General features: G+C 36.7%; 2 protein-coding genes across 14 annotated transcripts in view; one reads left to right on the top strand and one right to left on the bottom strand.

Annotated features, from left to right (window-relative positions):
* The window catches only part of LOC144026706 (uncharacterized), a 166,501-nt gene that overhangs the window by 136,330 nt on the left and 11,432 nt on the right, over positions 1–18,739 (top strand). The gene's annotated exons all lie outside the window — the stretch shown is intronic.
* LOC144026704 (uncharacterized) overlaps positions 1–18,739 on the bottom strand; it is a 145,685-nt gene that overhangs the window by 15,839 nt on the left and 111,107 nt on the right. For all 13 annotated transcript variants that reach the window (XR_013285271.1, XR_013285274.1, XR_013285275.1 and 10 more), the window contains one exon: positions 130–174. Coding sequence is in view for 1 of the 13 variants with exons in the window: in XM_077533623.1 (XP_077389749.1) it covers positions 130–174 (45 nt within the window). In the remaining 12 variants the exon portion in view is untranslated. The remainder of the gene's footprint in view (positions 1–129; positions 175–18,739) is intronic.

An 18,739-nucleotide genomic window follows, 5' to 3' on the forward strand; every position in this document is an offset into this window, starting at 1 on the left:
GTGCCACGCTCAATTTGGAGCGTAACGGAAGCTGGGCATGACTGGCACCCTCCGGGGCATTACTGCCTCTCTCTATGGGACCCTGTGTGTGTGTGCGTGCGTGCGTGTGCGTTGCGCGTGTGCACGTACCCTAAATCCTGCAGTGTTCATTTGCCATCCAGTTCGATCGCCTCCCTGACAAAAAAAAAAGAAAAAAAAAAGATGAGTTGAATTCTTTAATTTAGCATTGTGAACAACTTTTAGAAGGACTTGTTGATTGTGTTTTATTCCCCCCCGAGTAAAAGATCCGAAATGTTTACGAGCGTAAAAAAAAAAATAATCACATAAGTAACAATTTATGACTTGAAGTCAATCGTATCAGGCAATAAGCTCCCTCTTTTATGGGTGAAAGGAGGACACTGTCCCCAATTGCTTCCAGATACAGTAGCGACAATTCATTCAACAGTTTATATACTGTCATTGTACACACGCCGTACAGTACAAAAACATGAATACAAACACGCACGCACACATAATGGCTCTCTGACTCCAGACTTGAGTGAATTGGGGGGGGGGGGGGGGGGGGGCAGTACAAGTCAGTCGCTGACCAAAAAAATAAAATAAAAAAAAGAAAGAAAGAAAAAAAGCAAAACAACACCACAACGAAACAGAGGACCAGCTCTTATGTTTGGGACAGAAGGTCATTCAAGGAAAAGACACAAACGGCAATAGTTGAAAACGTCCGTCTTCCATAAGAAGATGAAATACGACCATAAAAGGCGGACGGATCAGCTGACGTGGTGCGATCGGGCTTGGCACGACTTGGCACCACTTGAACGCATCATCATCTTTTTGGGCAATGCGAGATACACAACACATGACATTGTCTGCTTTTGGAACACAGCAAGTTAAGTTGGACCCGATCTCGCCGTCACTTGCTATAATTGGACATTTCCATTGGTCACATGCTCAAATCTTGTTCTCACAATCGATTAAATGACCAAAATCCAAATCCATACGTTCAATTACGCAAGCATATTTTACATCAAGTTGAAGCTTGGTGCAAAATCTATATAGTGATTGACTGGAGAGTCCAAATCATGAAGTGGAATTGCGACAATATGTCATGCTACCAAAATGGATTTCCATCAGGGTTATAATATTTTAGCATTTTTCATTATACTTTTTTTGTTGTTGTTGTTTTTTTTTTTTTTGTTTTTTTTTAGTATTAGTTTTAGATTTTTGTTTGTTTGTTTTTTAATTTAACATCTGGACCAGGGGTGTGAATTGCCTCGTACCTGACGATTCGATTTTTATTTTATTTCGTAAATTTCAATTTTCGCTTTAGTTCATTAGTTTCCGTTCACTCGAATCACCTTGATTCTGACGCAGTGAAACACGTCTCAACATCAGACGCCGACTGAATCTCTGAAACGTGCTGGCTAATGCGGTTCTATTTATAGCACAACACAACCGTGATGCGGTTGTGAACGTTTGAAAAGCGAGCGTGTGGCCGAGAGGCTGCTTGCAGCGTCGCGGCCAAAAAGCCAACAGAGGTTTTGCGTTTCCCGTTTGAATGGCCACCAAACAATCGCTGCACACTTAGAAGGCAACTGAACGTTTTTTTTCTTTGTGTCCGTTACGTTGATAAATGAGAAAATGCGGTTCGAAAGGGGGGACACCGACTAGAACAGTCTACTTTTGTGGACTGTGCGCTCAATTTAACGCGAAAGGGAGGAGCCGGTTCGATTGGCCAGGAATCAAGTCTGCTCTGTTACAAAATGAAAAAAAAATTGAAAGAAAACAGTCCACCAACATGTTATTAAGACAAACTGATGCTAAAAGTGTTCAATTTGGTTTTGTGTGTGACCCAGTGCCCCCCCCGAGTGTGTGCAGAGGGATTGTGTGTAGTTTGGAAAAGGTTTTCGGATTCTGGCTTTGTTTGTCGGCGTGTGCTGACATCACTGTGCTGATGGCAACAAATCCTCGATTCTACTGCACACGCAGCATTTTGCATACAAAACACCAGCACGACCGCTAATGCCAACTTGACCAAAAAAAAAAAAACAACTCCGCTCAACATGTACCCCAACGTATGCACTCATGCTTTGTAAAGGCAACACATGATGACTGTTACCTCATCTGGATTCTCAATCGCAAATCAGACTCTTTTTGGATATTTCCATCTCATTGACAATTCAAGGCTTGCAATAGTTTCTGTCTCAGTTCTTTAGTAAACTTGGATCATCTTCTTTGGCCGTCTCTAAAACTGATGGGCCAGTCCAAACACCTCATGTCATGTGTTCAAGAGAGAGTTTTGAAATAAACTACAATAAAAATGGGAAAGCGAGTCCATTTGAACTTTATTGAAGACTTTAGATGTTTTTCAATAATATTTTAGAAATTTTACGTGATACCTGCCATGTTTTTTCATCTTTCACACAAGAAATACATTTTTTTAACTACTAAACTAAAAATAACCCTAATACTAAACTTAATAAAAACGAAATTAAAACCAAGCATTTTCGAGGAAAAAAAATGAAACTAATACAACATGCTCTAAAAACTAATTCAAACTAACTAAAAAAAAAACACACTCCAAATCCAAAGCATTCCCACATTTGTTATTGTGATTTTTATTCTCCACACTTTTTTTTTTTTTTGCCATGTAACAACTCCCACATAATACTTCCAATTTACACTGTTCAAATTTCAACTAGCTTGAAAAATTAAAGCCTCCTGGGGTATATATCGTCTGGTTCCGCATTACTTTACACAATGTAACATTTAATGTCAACTTTTTCCAATTCATTTTCAATGGGACAGACAATGAACTTTTTCTCAGTATCACTTTGCACGCCCACTTCCATACATATAACTTATTATCATTACCAGGTGTCTTACACTGCTCGGTGGCACAATTGGTAAAGTGCATTGTCCAGTAACCAGGTGGTTATAATTTCATAATTTATCTTTCAATTTACTTCATAAGCATTCCACATTCATTCAAATCTTAGCATTCAGCTTTCAGCATTCCCACGCAATTTCTCCGTAAATTGCTCTTAGTCAAGTTGTCTCATGCGTGGAAGCAGTTTGGGAGTTGAGGGTTCATATTAATATGTGATGATATATGCCGATGTATTTTCCACCTATTTGCTTGAAGGAACACATGCATCCACACGCGCACGTGACCGAGCACTCACTTCGCGGCCCCCGGGCGGGAAGTGGCTGGGATGGACCTGCACACTTCCCGCCCACTCCAAACCAATCAAATCTGATGCAAGTGCACGCAGTTACACGACCTCTCTCGATCGCGCTCTCACACAACTATCCATCATACAAGTAGGAAAATTAGAAATGATGATGATGATGATGATGATTAGGGGTGTGAATTGCCTAGTACCTGACGATTCGATTCGTATCACGATTCACAGGTCACGATTCGATTCGATACCGATTAATCCCGATACGAATTTATAAGTCGATTGTTGCGATTTTTTTTCATTCAAATTTAGAAAATACTAATCAGTAAGCTTGTAGAGTGTAAGATTTATATGAAAATGTATTATTTATTTATCTGAAATTTCAGTCTTATAGAGGTTGTAATCTGTTTCATGTTTGAACAGCATTAAAATAAAATATTAAGGCTTAATGTTCCGTTCATATAACATTCTTCCATGCTCAAGGTGTGAATCCTAACCCGAAGTCAGACGTTTTGTTGAATATTTTTCCATTAAAAATGGAAGTTTAAAAATCGATTCACACACACACACAAAAAAAAAAGGCAATGATGATAAGACGTTGAATCGGTAAGACTACCGAATGAACAATTCTGAGCTCTTAAAAAAAAAAAAAAAAAAAAAAAAAAAAAAATCGATTTTTTTTTTATTGAATCGATTCGAGAATCGCGCGATGTAGTATCGCGATATATCGCCGAATCGATTTTTTTTAACACCCCTAATGATGATGATGATGATGGAACGGGCGAGGGCGTACCCGACCTCTCACCCAAGTCAGCTGCGATCCGGCTCATCCGTAACCCTGGTGAGGATCAGAAACGGGATGGACGGATGGATGGAATGATGATGAGGCGGCATCCGACGGTGAACGTCGTTTCACAAATATTTGTCCAAAGACAAATTGTCGTCTCAATGAAAAAAAAACTTCGTTTTTGCTCGACGCTTCACGTTCAAGGGGACGCGGTTGACGTAACGTCGCGTAGCGTCGTGTCGACAAAACGCTTTCAGAAAATGCTTTGTAAGAAAATGTCGGGTGCAAGATAAGGAAGAAACAAAAACAGTCAAATGTTTTCAGAAGCAAATTGTGGAGACGTTAAGCGCGTCGCGTGACGGAAGGGCCAAGTGTCAAGTGATTGATTTTTCTTTTCATTTTCCGAGAACACAAAAGGATGAGTTGCCTATAAAAACTACTATAAACCCGAGAACAAAAAAAATACTAGTCGACACACGTGGATAGAAAGCACTTTTGCAAAACTTCACTTAGCGCTCGTAAAAGTTGTTTTGATGCCACAACTTGCATACTTAAAACATTTGTGTCTATGAATTTGACGTGTTTTGAAAGATTTTCACGTTTCGTGCACAGTAAATTTTGTAGACATTTGACTCTAAAAAGAGTCTATTTGGTCCCACTCCAAACAGTATCATCTGCTGAAGGTTGGATCCCAAAAGCGCAGACACAAATAAGGTTTGAACTATTTATTCACATCGAGAGGCGTATAACAAACTTGACTAGACGAGAAACAAAGAGAGTTGCACAGAGGGACAGGAAGCAATAATCCGGCAAAACGTAGACAATTCTCAAGACTGAGAATTGGATATTTTTTGCTATAATTATAGTTCATTCTAGTTTTAGTTTTTTCTAGTTTTAGTGTTTTCGTTGTCTCGTACACAAACTATTTGATTCTTTTCCAAGTGTAAATTTTACTCTGTTTAGAGTGGGACCAAATAGAGGCTCTCTTTAGAGTAAAATGTACTCTAGAAAATGGACTGTGTATTGTTAATAAAAATCTCAAAAATGCAGTAATCACGACATATATGTGAAAGATGAACGTATGAAACATTCCAATATTTGTATGCACTTATACATACGTTTGCGGTATTAACGCAAAGCTTTTCCAATAAACTTTTAACGAGCACTCAAAAGGCTCAGCTCATCAACGGGGGCTTTGGAAACACATACACGCGCGCGCGCGTGCGCACGCACGCACACGCGGGGTCCTGTCAGGGCCAACTTAGCGGAGCGGCCAGCAAAGGCGGCGTTTGGATTGGCTGGACAGAGGTTGCCGGGGGTTACGCTGGATTTGGCGGACCACCTGCGGAGTTTTCAGCCACCGAGTGACTGAAAACATTTACATCAGAAGGACCCCGTGCAATGGAGACAGGCGAGACGTCAACCAAACACTTTTACAAATGTTTGACTCCAAATTGCCGCAGACAAATATGTGGTTTCGGGGGTTTTTTTCGTGAATATCTATGAAGTTCATCTGACCTTGACAATTGATTCAGTGCAAAAGTGGTGTTTTTTTTTTTGTTTGTTTGTTTTTCCGACAGTCACCGTAAAGTTTTACTTGAATTGCAACTTGAAGCATTTTCGCAATGTTGAATGCGTTTTTTGGGGGTTGCACCTGCAGCGGCAGTGGAGGGCTTCCATCTTTTCTCCCCATCAAATCAGAGTTTGTTTCATGGTAAAACAGAGGGGAAAAAACAAACAAACATTCATAAAATATTCATATTGGTTGGATTGGCAGAATTTGATCAGTGTCTTCCATTTTGTTTTGTAGCGTTTTTTATGTATTTATATATACAATATGCGCTTTGAAGCTAAAACAGTAATGTGTGTGTGTGTGTGTGTGTTGCTGGGTTAGGGCTGTGAGGGGGGGTTGTCAGGTGGGGAGGGGGGTCACCGTGACCCGCAAACTGACCTCCTCAAACTTCAAACTGAATGCTTCTGGCAGTTACCACGACGACAGAGCTCCCCAAGCCTTATCCTACTTACCGAGACGAGACGAGCAGTGAGGAGAAGCAGGAGGAAGGCGAGGAAGGAGGAGGAGGAGGAGGAGGGAGAGCCAAAAGGTGTGCAAGTAGAGCGAGAGAGAGCGAGAGACGGATATGGCTGGAGCACGAGAGAAAACGGGGGCGGCGGCGGGCGGGGGGGTGTTTAGCAAGCATGCAGAAAGCGAGAGTTGCTGCTGTTGCATGTCTGTTTTCCATGAGTAGACAGTTTAGTGGGAGATTATTCACAGTCTGGTATTTGGGCCTTATTAGGCCACTGCTACACCAGCCAGCCGTCATCAACAACGTTACTGAGGCCTCTTGTGTTTGTTTGTCCTTTGTATAGCCCCCCCCCCCTTTTGTTCACCAAACGCGTTTCAATTATTTGGCCCATTTCCGTGTTGCGTCCGTTTGTTTGCGACTAATAAAGTTGAGCGACAAACGTTTTTGACAGAACAAAAGACTCTCATGACATCATACAGAGATGATGGGAGCATCTTTAAGGCCGACACTATTTAAAAAATAATAATAACGTAAGCTGGAAAAATGAATTGTTGCCATGTTGCCGCATTGTTTTTACGGAATTCTGTAGGGATGCTCGATACTTGCTGTTTTTCAGTACCCGATTCTTGAGTATCAAATCGAACTTTATTTATATAGCACCTTTCATACATTCAAATGCAACTCAAAGTGCTGAACAATTAAAACATCCATCATCCAAACAAAAAAAAAGAAAAAGCCCCCCCCATATCCACATGGCGGGGCACAGAAGAACCCTGTGAGGAAAGGCACCCAGGAAGAGTTCGTCTACACTGAGGGGGATGTTGGCCAACCAGCACAGTAGTCACACAGACGACTGATACCAAGTACCGATCCCACTCGTACTTTTGATAAACCACAAAAAAAAAAAGACCTAATTTTCAAGAAAGACCAATTTCTAATTTCATGTTTGTGATCGTAAAATAGCCAGACCTTCGCAAGTACTGATACATTGAAATAAGGTTGCCCATCCCAAAAAATCCGGGAAAGCCATCTAGCACATTAGCAAAACGTCAAACACGGAGTTAAATTGCCCAACTTAAAATCTTCAAATGTTGAACTTATCCTTTTTTTTTTTTAAACATTGTAGAACTGCTCGTATTTATGCTAAAATTAATTGAGCGTAATCCCATAGGCGTCCTCCGGGGTCACAGTGGGGATGGAGGATGATGTTCACATTAAAGTGGATGGTGGGGGGAGAGGGGGGGGCTGTGAACATCAAGTGCAGGCTGTCAAGGCTAACAGTCCTGAGCCGTCCCTGGGGGCCTCGTGGCCGCAGCGTTCCAGCGCCGTCAGTTGCTAAATCGGTAAATGATCCCGGCTGTCATTTAATCAATATGAACAGGCAGCAGCTGTCACACATCATTGTCTCCCCTGGGGGTCATTGTCAACACGAGATGAAAAAATATGGCTCGCTCGGTCTGCCCAAGTGTGTCGATCCGTTTTTTGTTTTTTTTTCCCCGCAAGCTTTTATTGAAGCAGGCAAGACGGGTGAGCGCTTCTTTTGCTGTAGCAAAGTCAAATCACGTATGAGGTGAAAACTTACATTTATAAAAATAAGGAGAAAAAAAATATCTTCTGTTATTTTAGATTTGGCCACAAGTTGAATGAAACTTGTGCAGACCTCCACCAAAGCCAGACAAATGTACTAAACACAAACACGACTAACAAATATGTCATGTGAAATAACACGAAATAAAATGAAGATATGACAAAAATGTTGGCAGACGAGGGTAGAAATTATTATCTGATGGACCTGAGCTGCCCAGTAAATTAAAATGGAGACACACAGCAAATGAAATTACTGTTCGTTTACCGCTTAAGTAGCACAGCATCAACTTAAAAACGACCATGTATAGTAAGGCTTTTTTAATTTTAAAAAAAAAAAAAAAAAAAAAAAAAAAAAAAAAAAAATGACCATGTCAAGAAAGGCTTTAAAAAAAAAAAAAAAGACTATGTATATTAAGGCTTTTTTATTTCTTTTTTTAAATGACCATGTATAGTAAGGCTTTTTTAATTAAAAAAAAAATAAAAAGAAAAAAAAGAAAAAAAAAAATGACCATGTCAAGAAAGGCTTTTTAAAAAAAAAAAAAAAAGACCATGTATAGTAAGGCTTTTTTATTTTTTTTTTAAAAACGACCATGTATAGTAAGTTTTTTTTGTGTGTGTGTGTGTGTGTTTTTTTTAAATAAAACACCTTACTATACATGGTCGTTTTTAAAAAATTAAAAAAGCCTTACTATACATGGTCTTTTTTTTTTTTTTTTTTTTTTATTTAAAAAGCCTTACGATACATGGTCGTTTTTAAAAAATTAAAAAAGCCTTACTATACATGGTCTTTTTTTTCTTTTTTTTTTAATTTAAAAAGCCTTACCATACATGGTCGTTTTTTAAAAAAAAAAATTAAAAAAAGCCTTACTATACATGGTCTTTTTTTTTTTTTTTTTTTTTTTTTTTTTAAATAAAAAAGCCTTCTATACATGGTCGTTTATAAAAATTTAAAAAGCCTTACTATTGATGGTCGTTTTTTAAAAATTAAAAAAGCCTTACTATACATGGTCGTTTTTTTTTTTGTTTTTTTGTTTTTTTTTAAATTAAAAAAGCCTCACTATACATGGTCGTTTTTAAAAAAAAAAAAAAAAAAAAGCCTTACTTATACTTGTTAGTTTAAAAAAATAATAAAAAAAAAGCCTTACTCTATACACGGTCGTTTTTTAAAAAAAATAAAAAAAGCCTTACTATACATGGTCACTTTTTTTTTTTTTATTTTTTTTATTTTTTTTTTTTTTTTTATTTAAAAAGCCTTACTATTCATGGTCGTTTTTTAAAAATTAAAAAAGCCTTACTATACATGGTTGTTTTATAAAAAAATGTAAAAAAGCCTTACTATACATGGTCGTTGTTTTGTTTTTGTTTTTTGTTTTTTTTAAAAGCCTTACTATACATGGTCGTTTTTTTTTTTTTTTTTTTTTTTTTTTAAATTAAAAAAGCCTCACTATACATGGTCGTTTTTTAAAAAAAATAAAAAAGCCTTACTATACTTGTTAGTTTAAAAAAATAAATAAAAAAGCCTTACTCTATACACGGTCGTTTTTTTAAAAAAATAAAAAAGCCTTACTATACATGGTCACTTTTTTTTCTTTTTTCTTTTTTTTTTTAATTTAGAAAGCCTTACTATTCATGGTCGTTTTTTAAAAATTAAAAAAGCCTTACTATACATGGTCGTTTTATAAAAAATTAAAAAAGCCTTACTATACATGGTCGTTTTTTTTTTTGTTTTTTGTTTTTTAAATTAAAAAAGCCTCACTATACATGGTCGTTTTTAAAAAAAAAATTAAAAAGCCTTACTATACTTGTTAGTTTAAAAAAAAAATAAAAAAGCCTTACTCTATACACGGTCGTTTTATAAAAAATTAAAAAGCCTTATTACACATGGTCTTTTTTTATTTTTTATTTTTTTTTATTTAAAAAGCCTTACTATACATGGTCGTTTTTAAAAAAATAAATAAAAAAGCCTTACAAGACATGGTCTTTTTTTTTTTTCTTCATTTTTTAATTTAAAAAGCCTTACTATACATGGTCGTTTTTAAAAAAAAATTTTTAAAAAGCCATACTATACATGGTATTTTTTATTATTTTTTATTTTTTTTAAAAAGCCTTACTATTCATGGTTGTTTTTTAAAAATTAAAAAAGCCTTACTATACAGGGTCATTTTATTTTTTTAATTAATTTTTATTTTTTTAAATTTAAAAAGCCTTACTATACATGGTCTTTTTTTTTTTGTTTTTTTTTGTTTTTTTTTGTTTTTTTCTTAAATTTCAAAAGCCTTACTATACATGGTCGTTTTATAAAAAATTAAAAAAGCCTTACTATACATGGTCGTTTAAAAAAAAAAAAAAAAAAGCCTTACTATACATGGTCTTTTTTTTTTATTTATTTTATTTTTTTTATTTAAAAAGCCTTACTATACATGGTCGTTTTTTAAAAAAAATAAAAAAGCCTTACTATACACTATACTATACTTACTATACTATAAGGCGGTTTATTTAAAAAAAAAAAAAAAAAAAAAAGCGACCATGTATAGTAAGGTGTTTTATTTTTGTAAAAAAAACGACCATGCATAGTAAGGCGTTTTTTTTTTTGTTTTTTTTTAATAACGACCATGTATAGTAAGGCGTTTTATTTAAAAAAAAAAACAACAAAAAAAAGGCGACCATGTATAGTAAGGTGTTTTATTTTTGTAAAAAAAAACGACCATGTATAGTGAGGCGTTTTATTTTTATAAAAAAAAAAAACGACCATGTATAGTAAGGCGTTTTATTTAAAAAAAATTTTTAAAAAATTAAAAAAAAGCGACCCCTATAGTAAGGCATTTTTTTGTTTTTTTGTTTTTTTAATAACGACCATGTATAGTAAGGCGTTTTATTTAAAAAAACAAAAAAACAAAAAAAAAGCGACCATGTATAGTAAGGCGTTTTATTTTTGTAAAAAAAACGACCATGAAGAGTGAGGCGTTTTATTTTTGTAAAAAAAAACCCGACCATGTATAGTAAGGCGTTTTATTTATTTATTTTTTTAATAACGACCATGGATAGTAAGGCGTTTTATTATTCTTTTTTTTTTTAATAACGACCATGTATAGTAAGGCGTTTTATTTAAAAAAAAAAAAAAAGCGACCATGTATAGTAAGGTGTTTTATTTTGTTTTGTTTTGTTTTTTTAATAACGACCATGTATAGTAAGGCGTTTTATTTAAAAAAAAAAAAAAGAAAAAAAAAAAAAGAAAAAAAAAGGGACCATGTATAGTAAGCAGTTTTATTTTTGTAAAAAAAACGACCATGAAGAGTGAGGCGTTTTATTTTTGTAAAAATAACGACCATGTATAGTAAGGCGTTTTATTTAAATAAATAAAAAAAATTAAAAAAAAAATTAAAAATAAAAAAGCGACCATGCATAGTAAGGCGTTTTATTTTTGTAAAAAAAAAAACGACCATGTAAAGTGAGGCGTTTTATTTTTGTAAAAAAAAAACCGACCATGTATAGTAAGGCGTTTTTTTTTTTTTTTTTTTTTTTTTTTTTTTTTTTTTTTAAATAACGACCATGTATAGTGAGGCGTTTTATTTTTATAAAAAAAAAAAAAAACGACCATGTATAGTAAGGCGTTTTATTTAAAAAAAAATTTAAAAAAATTAAAAAAAAGCGACCATGTATAGTAAGGCGTTTTATTTAAAAAAAAAACAAAAACAAAAAAAACGACCATGTATAGTAAGGCGTTTTATTTAAAAAAAAAATACAAAAAATAAAAAAAAAGCGACCATGTATAGTAAGGCGTTTTATTTTTAAAAAAAATAAAAAAAATAAAAAAAAAGCGACCATGTATAGTAAGGCGTTTTATTTAAAAAAAAAATACAAAAAATTAAAAAAAAGCGACCATGTATAGTAAGGCGTTTTATTTTTGTAAAAAAAACGACCATGAAGAGTGAGGCGTTTTATTTTTGTAAAAAAAAAACCGACCATGTATAGTAAGGCGTTTTATTTATTTATTTTTTTAATAACGACCATGGATAGTAAGGCGTTTTATTTTTTTTTTTGTTTTTTGTTTTTTTTTGTTTTTTTTAATAACGACCATGTATAGTGAGGCGTTTTATTAAAAAAAAAAAAAAAAAAGAAAGAAAAAAGGGACCATGTATAGTAAGCAGTTTTATTTTGTGAGGCGTTTTATTTTTGTAAAAATAACGACCATGTATAGTAAGGCGTTTTATTTAAAAAAAAAAAAAAAAAAGCGACCATGTATAGTAAGGCGTTTTTTTTTGTTTTTGTTTTTTTTTTAATAACGACCATGTATAGTAAGGCGTTTTATTAAAAAAAAAAAGAAAAAAAAAAAAAGGGACCATGTATAGTAAGCAGTTTTATTTTTGTAAAAAAAACGACCATGAAGAGTGAGGCGTTTTATTTTTGTAAAAATAACGACCATGTATAGTAAGGCGTTTTATTTAAATTAAAAAAAAAAAAAAAAAAAAAAAAAACGACCATGCATAGTAAGGCGTTTTATTTTTGTAAAAAAAAAAACGACCATGTATAGTAAGGCTTTTTATTTTTGTAAAAAAAAAAAAAACGACCATGTATAGTGAGGCGTTTTATTTAAAAAAAAAACAACCATGTACAGTGAGGCGTTTTATTTTTAAAAAAAACGACCATGTATAGTGAGGCGTTTTATTTAAAAAAACAAACAAAAAAAACGCCCATGTACAGTAAGGCGCTTTATTAAAAAAACAAAAACAAAAAAAAAAAACACAAAAAAAACGAGCATTGTCTGCCGAGTTGGGCTTGATTGACCGATTGCGTCACAGTTGAATACATTGTTGGCAATAATTGAGTGGCAGCCGCTAATATTTATAATTGCGATTCTTCTGAAAGATCATTTTTTTCCCCAAAGAGGAAAGTAGAGTTTTTTTTTTGTTTTTTTGTTTTTTAGCAGCTGTGACTCCAAGCGTGAATTTGTCTCCCTTGTCCTGTCCTGACCCGAGAGACGAGCAAGTTCCAGGATGTGAACGGACTGCGCGGGGGGGGGGCCTCCCTCATCCCTCATCCCTCATCCCTCTCCTCTTTCTCGCTCGCCTCCCTCGCCTCGCTCGTCCCGACGTGAGACAGTGAAATCTCATCCAGCCATTCAGCAGGGAGGGGACACGTCATTTCACTGGTGCGCTCACAATGACGAGAGCGGAGGGGGGGGGCAGGTGAGAGGTTTTTGCTCTCGGGGGCGGCGTGACAGGGCTCTGATCTCTCAGATAGGGAGATAGCCACCTGATTCAAATGGCTCGCTTGTTCCCGGCAGTCACTTGATCGGCGTGTGAACTGACTCCTCTCTTATTTACAATCGGATGCGACTCGCTGACCTGCCCAACCCAAACCCAAACCCAAACCCAAACCGGACCCGACCCGGCCGGGACGCAACTTCACTCTCGCTCTCCTGCATTTAACACCTCAGTCTCAGTTTGCTTGCCGTATGTAAACTTATGAGCACAAATTTGCTCAATGACACCAAAATGATATGAATCGTCGAAATGAATGCAAATGCTATTAATCGTTTATAGTCATTTGACTCATTGAGCCATTTTCGGCAGTTAGAACCTTTTAACAATTTTTTTTCTTTCTACTTGCTGTCGACTGATGATGACATCACCCGTGACGGTAGGTAACGACCAATCACGGCTCAGTTGACTGACCAAACCCAGAAAGCAGGTGAGCCATGATTGGTCGTTACCGACTTCCTCAGCACGGGTGATGTCGTCATCAGTCGACAGCAAGTCGGAAAATGACTTTTTAAAGGTGTTAATTGTACATGAAAAATAATGAAGTTATCAAAATCATTCTGGGCAAAATAATCACTTTATCACTGCTGAAAATTGTTCATTGAGTCAAAGTATCCTTTTAACACAAATTGAGTCAAGTTTTTTTTTTTTTTAATGTTTACTCACAAGTCAGAGTAACGAAATCGACCCAGCAATGAATTATATCTTAAAAAAAAAAAAAAAAAAAGTAAAATCTAAAAATGGTCATTCTTAATTTGATGCAAAACTTATAATTGATAAAGGCAAACATATTCTACCTTGCCGGATTTTGATTCATATATTTTTGGCGTTGAATAGCATGACAAAGTTGTTCCAAACTTTTATATGTGGACATTTCAAATCAGGCTTCTATGCATCTAAATATGTATTTCTCTCTTTTTTTTTCTTTTTTTTTTAAAACAACTCTGGTCCACATTTCAATTGCATACCAAAGCAAACAACCTCATCGAAAGACAATTTGAACCAAACAAAATACGAAACGGGAGTAGAATGTTCCAGCAAAAAAAAAAAAAAAGACTGCAGCACCAAAAATGATTTTGGTCTCATCTGCTCACAAAAGTTTATCAAGAGCTTTTGGATGAATCTCCATCTTGGCTTGAAACTTTCCAAACTAAATTTTGCGCATTTTGCTCAACACAAAATTTTTCCGCGCATCGGTTACACGTTTCTGTTTATAATTTGCGATATTTTATTGAAACATTTTCAGTCGATTTTGCCAACATAGACCGACTCCTGTTTACAAGCAAATTTCCTCACAAGTGAAAAGGAAACGAGCTTGACTTTAATTCGGGGTGAATGTAATCTTCGTTTTTTTTTTCTTAAGATAAGATAGAGCTTCTTACTGTGCGCGCCGGAGACAAGTTGAGTCTATGCGGCATCTGCCCGCCTGCCGGTCTGTAACTGTCCTGTCTGATTATCTCACCCAGCCGGCCCCCGAGGGGACACCCCCGACTGAAAGGGGCCACTCTTTCCGCCCAACAACGGCTTCTGTCAGAGAATCGTGGCAGAGACGGACGGACGAGAGCGCCGAGTCGCCGGCGCCAGAATAACTCGATCGCAAACTGATGCAATCGATAGAAATCGCCGGCGAAGGCGACACGTTGAAAAGTCCGACGTTGGACATCGCCATTTTCATTGTCACGTCGTTCTTTCGTTTCTCCAGTAAGTGGCTGAGTGGTCATCTCGTCTCACCGAAAATGTGGACACGTTTGCTCGGAAAAGGAAAGCAGCAACTCAAAAGAATGAAAAGGCCCCAGAAAAATTGGACACATTTAACAATAGTGACCTTGGCTCAATATTTACTGTCACAGAAGTTATTTTGTTGACATTTTATCGATATTTTGCAATTAAGGGTGTCCGGCGATGAAGGTTTTTAATCGCAATTAATCGCATAGCTTCAATAGTTAACTTGTGATTAATCGCAAATTTTCTATCTGTTCTAAAGGTAGTTTTCGTACTCTTGGTAACATTAAAGTGTCAAAAATATTAAACTAATATGAAATATGGCTGCATCTTGTAGTCACTGATGGAGTAATTTCCTAATAATTCGTAAAATTTAGTTAAAATTAAAAAGTTGTACTGTACTGTAAAAAAAACGAGTGTGATATTGATTTGTGTTGAGGTCATTTTTCATTTCAGGTTGATTTCCATTTGTGCAGTTCTAGCACCCTCTAGTGGCTAGTTTATTAGTGCAATTTAATTTTCATTCGGGATGTTTTGGCCTTCTATGTTCAACATCTATGCTATGATTGCTGTTATGTAAAAAAGCACAATATTGTGTTTGTAATAATAATAGTAATAATTATCGTATCGTGACCTTCATATCGTGCTAATATCGTATCGTTATGTTTGGATATAGTTGCATTCCTAGTCAATCGGGCTTTTAAGCAATTAGTGGTGTTAAAGTAACTTTATATTAACCCAAATTTAATGCACTAATTTTGACACCCCTTTGTTGCATTTACATTTAGTACAGTGTTGATGTTGCAGCGATACGGAATCGACTTCAATAAAGTTCGGTCCCAGGGAAGCAAATGTATACTTTTTTTTCGACTTTTTAGACTGTTTTTTTTTAAGAAGAAAAGTTGATTTGAGTTTTTCACCACGGCAATGCGCCATCTTTTTGTCGATTTGGCCTGCTGCCACGTCATTTCTCGTCAGCGGCCTTTTTTTCACAACTTTTTTTCCAAACATTTCAGCGACCCCTTTTCGCCTTTTCTTTTCTCCACATACAATTCTGGATGTGTCATATTCTAAATTAGGACAAACCCCCTCTCCGTTTAATGTGCGAGTGGAGTTGTTGGTCAACAGTTGGGTTGGGTTGGGGGGGTCGGGCGGCGGGGGGGGTCGGGGGGGGGGTAGCCCGGGAACAATGGCCGGTGCTGTTGTGAGCTGCAGTCGGTGGAGGGAAAGGGAGCGAGTCGGGCCGATGATCGAGTGAAAGAGGTTAGTGTCTATGCTGGGAATTGAGAGCAGAGAGTTGGGAGGGGGCAGTGGGGGGGGGGGGGGGGGGTCCTGTGTCTGTTGGCTTGTTAATGATGATGCCGTCCGTCCCATCAGCTCAACAGACCTCCCGATCAAGGAAGCTCCAAATGACGACAAACAAACAGCCAGAAAGATGATCGTACACAATCAAAACACAACGACAACTTTTTTTTTTTTTTCCGCAACTCAATTTCTGTCACCTCCGTCAATATTTGAACGATTTGTGTGTCAAATTTGTTTCAATGACATTTCATCTTTCCAGCAACACAATTTAAGATGATGCTCACCAAGCAGAACGTAATACAAGAGCTGTAATTCAAGTTGTACTTTCATAAGGACAATTTCAAGAGGAATTTTCAAAATTATTAAATTCTTATTTTTTATTTTTTTTTACCAGGAGTGCCAATTCCCCATTGGTTTGAATGGCCGGGTTACCAGGGGTCCGAATACTAGTAGTACATTTTGACAAATAAAAAAAATCACTAAAAGATGTTTTTAAACAAATACATTTCCTTTAATTTTGAAAAAAAAAAAAAAAAAAAAAAAAAACAGCACAGTCACTCTTCAATAGTCTTAACACTAAAAATAAAACACAAAAATGCTCTTTTAGTTTAAGATTCACAATTTTGATGGATTTCCAAACCGGTGAAGTTTTGGTGAAAAACTGCTGCAAGCTATAGCGCCACTTACAGGCAAGGAGGACTCACTTAAAACGTCTTCCCCCTCTGCCATCGCTCGCTTGTACTCGTCCGCGTCACGAGTACTTGAAAAAAGGCTGGTATCGGCCCGATATCGATACCTGGTATCGGTACTCGCCCATCCCAAGTAAAAATGAAGTCAAGTGGAAACGTGATAGCAAACTTTCTCAAAGAAAATATTGTCACACATAAAAGTTATCATTGTTTTAAAAAGTATCATGTTTTGGACCTCAAAAAGTTTGAAATGCCACATTGACAAATCATTAGTAACGATGAAACGCCTTATCATGTAAAATGTTGCCGTATCAAAAAGAGATCAAACGAGCGACTGGAATCTTTGTAGTAATGTGGCATCGAAATGACCTCATCGTCATAGCGGCCCGAGTTATTTTTATTGCTGCTTTGAGAGCAGAGTAACCACAGAAGCAGGATTTGCCCCGGCAGGCTGGCCGGACGACAACAGGCCTTATTGTTGGTGCTGGGCTCTTCTCACAAATCCTCTGCACCCCCCCCCCCCCCCCCCCCCCCCCAAAAAAAAAAACTCTGCCGGCACTTTCTCCTGGCCTTTGCTAATCTCATCAAGAGGCAAAACAGGAATATGTTAACAGAAGCGTAAACGCCGCGAATGTATTTTGTCATTAGGCTGTTGTAGTTTTGTACATAAAAAATAAAAAATAAATGAAAAAAAAAATCACGTAAAAAAATGTAGCCGTTGATCGCGGCCGATTTGGAATCGGGATCGGCTGTGAAGCATGCCGATATTTTTTTTATCTTTATGAAGCTGTCAGCATCAATGAGCACAGATGATAAAACGCAACCGGAGCTGCTCGCTGGTGACGTGATGGTGTGAGTGAGTGAGTGGGTGGGGTTTGGGGGGGGGGGGGCGGGGCTTCACAGAGGCCTGGAGCCACCTAGAACACATGTGGCCGGGAGCACTGCGAGGCCGATGACATGCTGTTGAGTCAGTGTGTGGTCTTTACTCACTCACTCTGTTTGCCAAAGAAGTGCAGGTGCAGGGAAGGCGAGTTTCTTCCTCCTACACGCACACAAGACACAAGACACAAGACACGCTGCATCGGTCTCTGGTTTGACGCTTCAGCTGGACTCGAAGCTCATCTTTAGCAATCACGTATGCAAAAGTTGCCCTCTGTGACGAATGACCGGAAATGCATTAAGAATTGGCGTCACAGTTTTTTGTCGTCTTGATGAGTTCAAATGTGGGAAAATTTCGCTTGATTTGTGACAACATTATGCAATAATTGTAAAAATTTGGTTGGCGTATGGTGAAAATAGAGGATGTCATAATTGCACCTAATAATCTATAATTGCATAAATATTAAGAAAAAGAAAAAAGAAAAAAAAGAGTTGGGTCAAAAAGAGCCCAAATTGGGTGAAAATTTAAACCATTCTGACCCAATTTTATGGGTTCCTTTGTGCATTTTTTCCCTGCAATTTGTGAAACAACGTTAAAAAAATGGGCCATTTTGTATAAAACAATCCCAGAAATTGTGTGGTTTTGTACAAAACTTTGTTTTTTTAATATATAAAACACCCCCCAAATTTGGGTCGCTTATGTGTTTAAAAAATAATAATTAAAAAATCCTCCAAAAGTTGAATAATTTGTTTTGGAGGGTTTTTTTGTACAAAAAGTTGGTTCAATTTGACCCAAGTAGATGGATCCAATTTCGACCCAAATTGGGTTATTTTTTTGGACCCAACTTTTTTTTTTTTTTTTTTTGAAGAGCGCAATCAACGCAAACGTGCAAACTCAATTCATTGCTGAAAACTTGCTGCACATTTTAAACGTGTCGTGTCGAGCACTTTTTAATTTCTATGCAGGTGATTAAAGCCCCCTTGAAAGCAACCAACCCTGCGGATCACCACACGCCGTGGCAGCTTATCACGCATAACATCTGGGACGGTTTTTTCTTTTTCTTTTTTTTCCCTTCATCCCCAGGCGGGGTGTGTGGGGAGAGAAAAAAAAGAGAAAGAAAGAAAAAAAAAGCAGCGGCGCGCGCTTCCCACCTGTTGCAGTCTAAATATCCGCGAGCGCCTGCAGGACCTGCTCAGCACGCGAGCACAGGAAATGCATGGACGGATGCTCGGGACGTTTGCTTGCTTGCTTGCATGGCGGGAAGGTGAAAAGATGGACAATTAACATCCAATTAAGATTCCG

The sequence above is a fragment of the Festucalex cinctus genome, chromosome 10 (assembly GCF_051991245.1).
Source record: "Festucalex cinctus isolate MCC-2025b chromosome 10, RoL_Fcin_1.0, whole genome shotgun sequence".
Classification (NCBI taxonomy): Eukaryota; Metazoa; Chordata; class Actinopteri; order Syngnathiformes; family Syngnathidae; genus Festucalex; species Festucalex cinctus.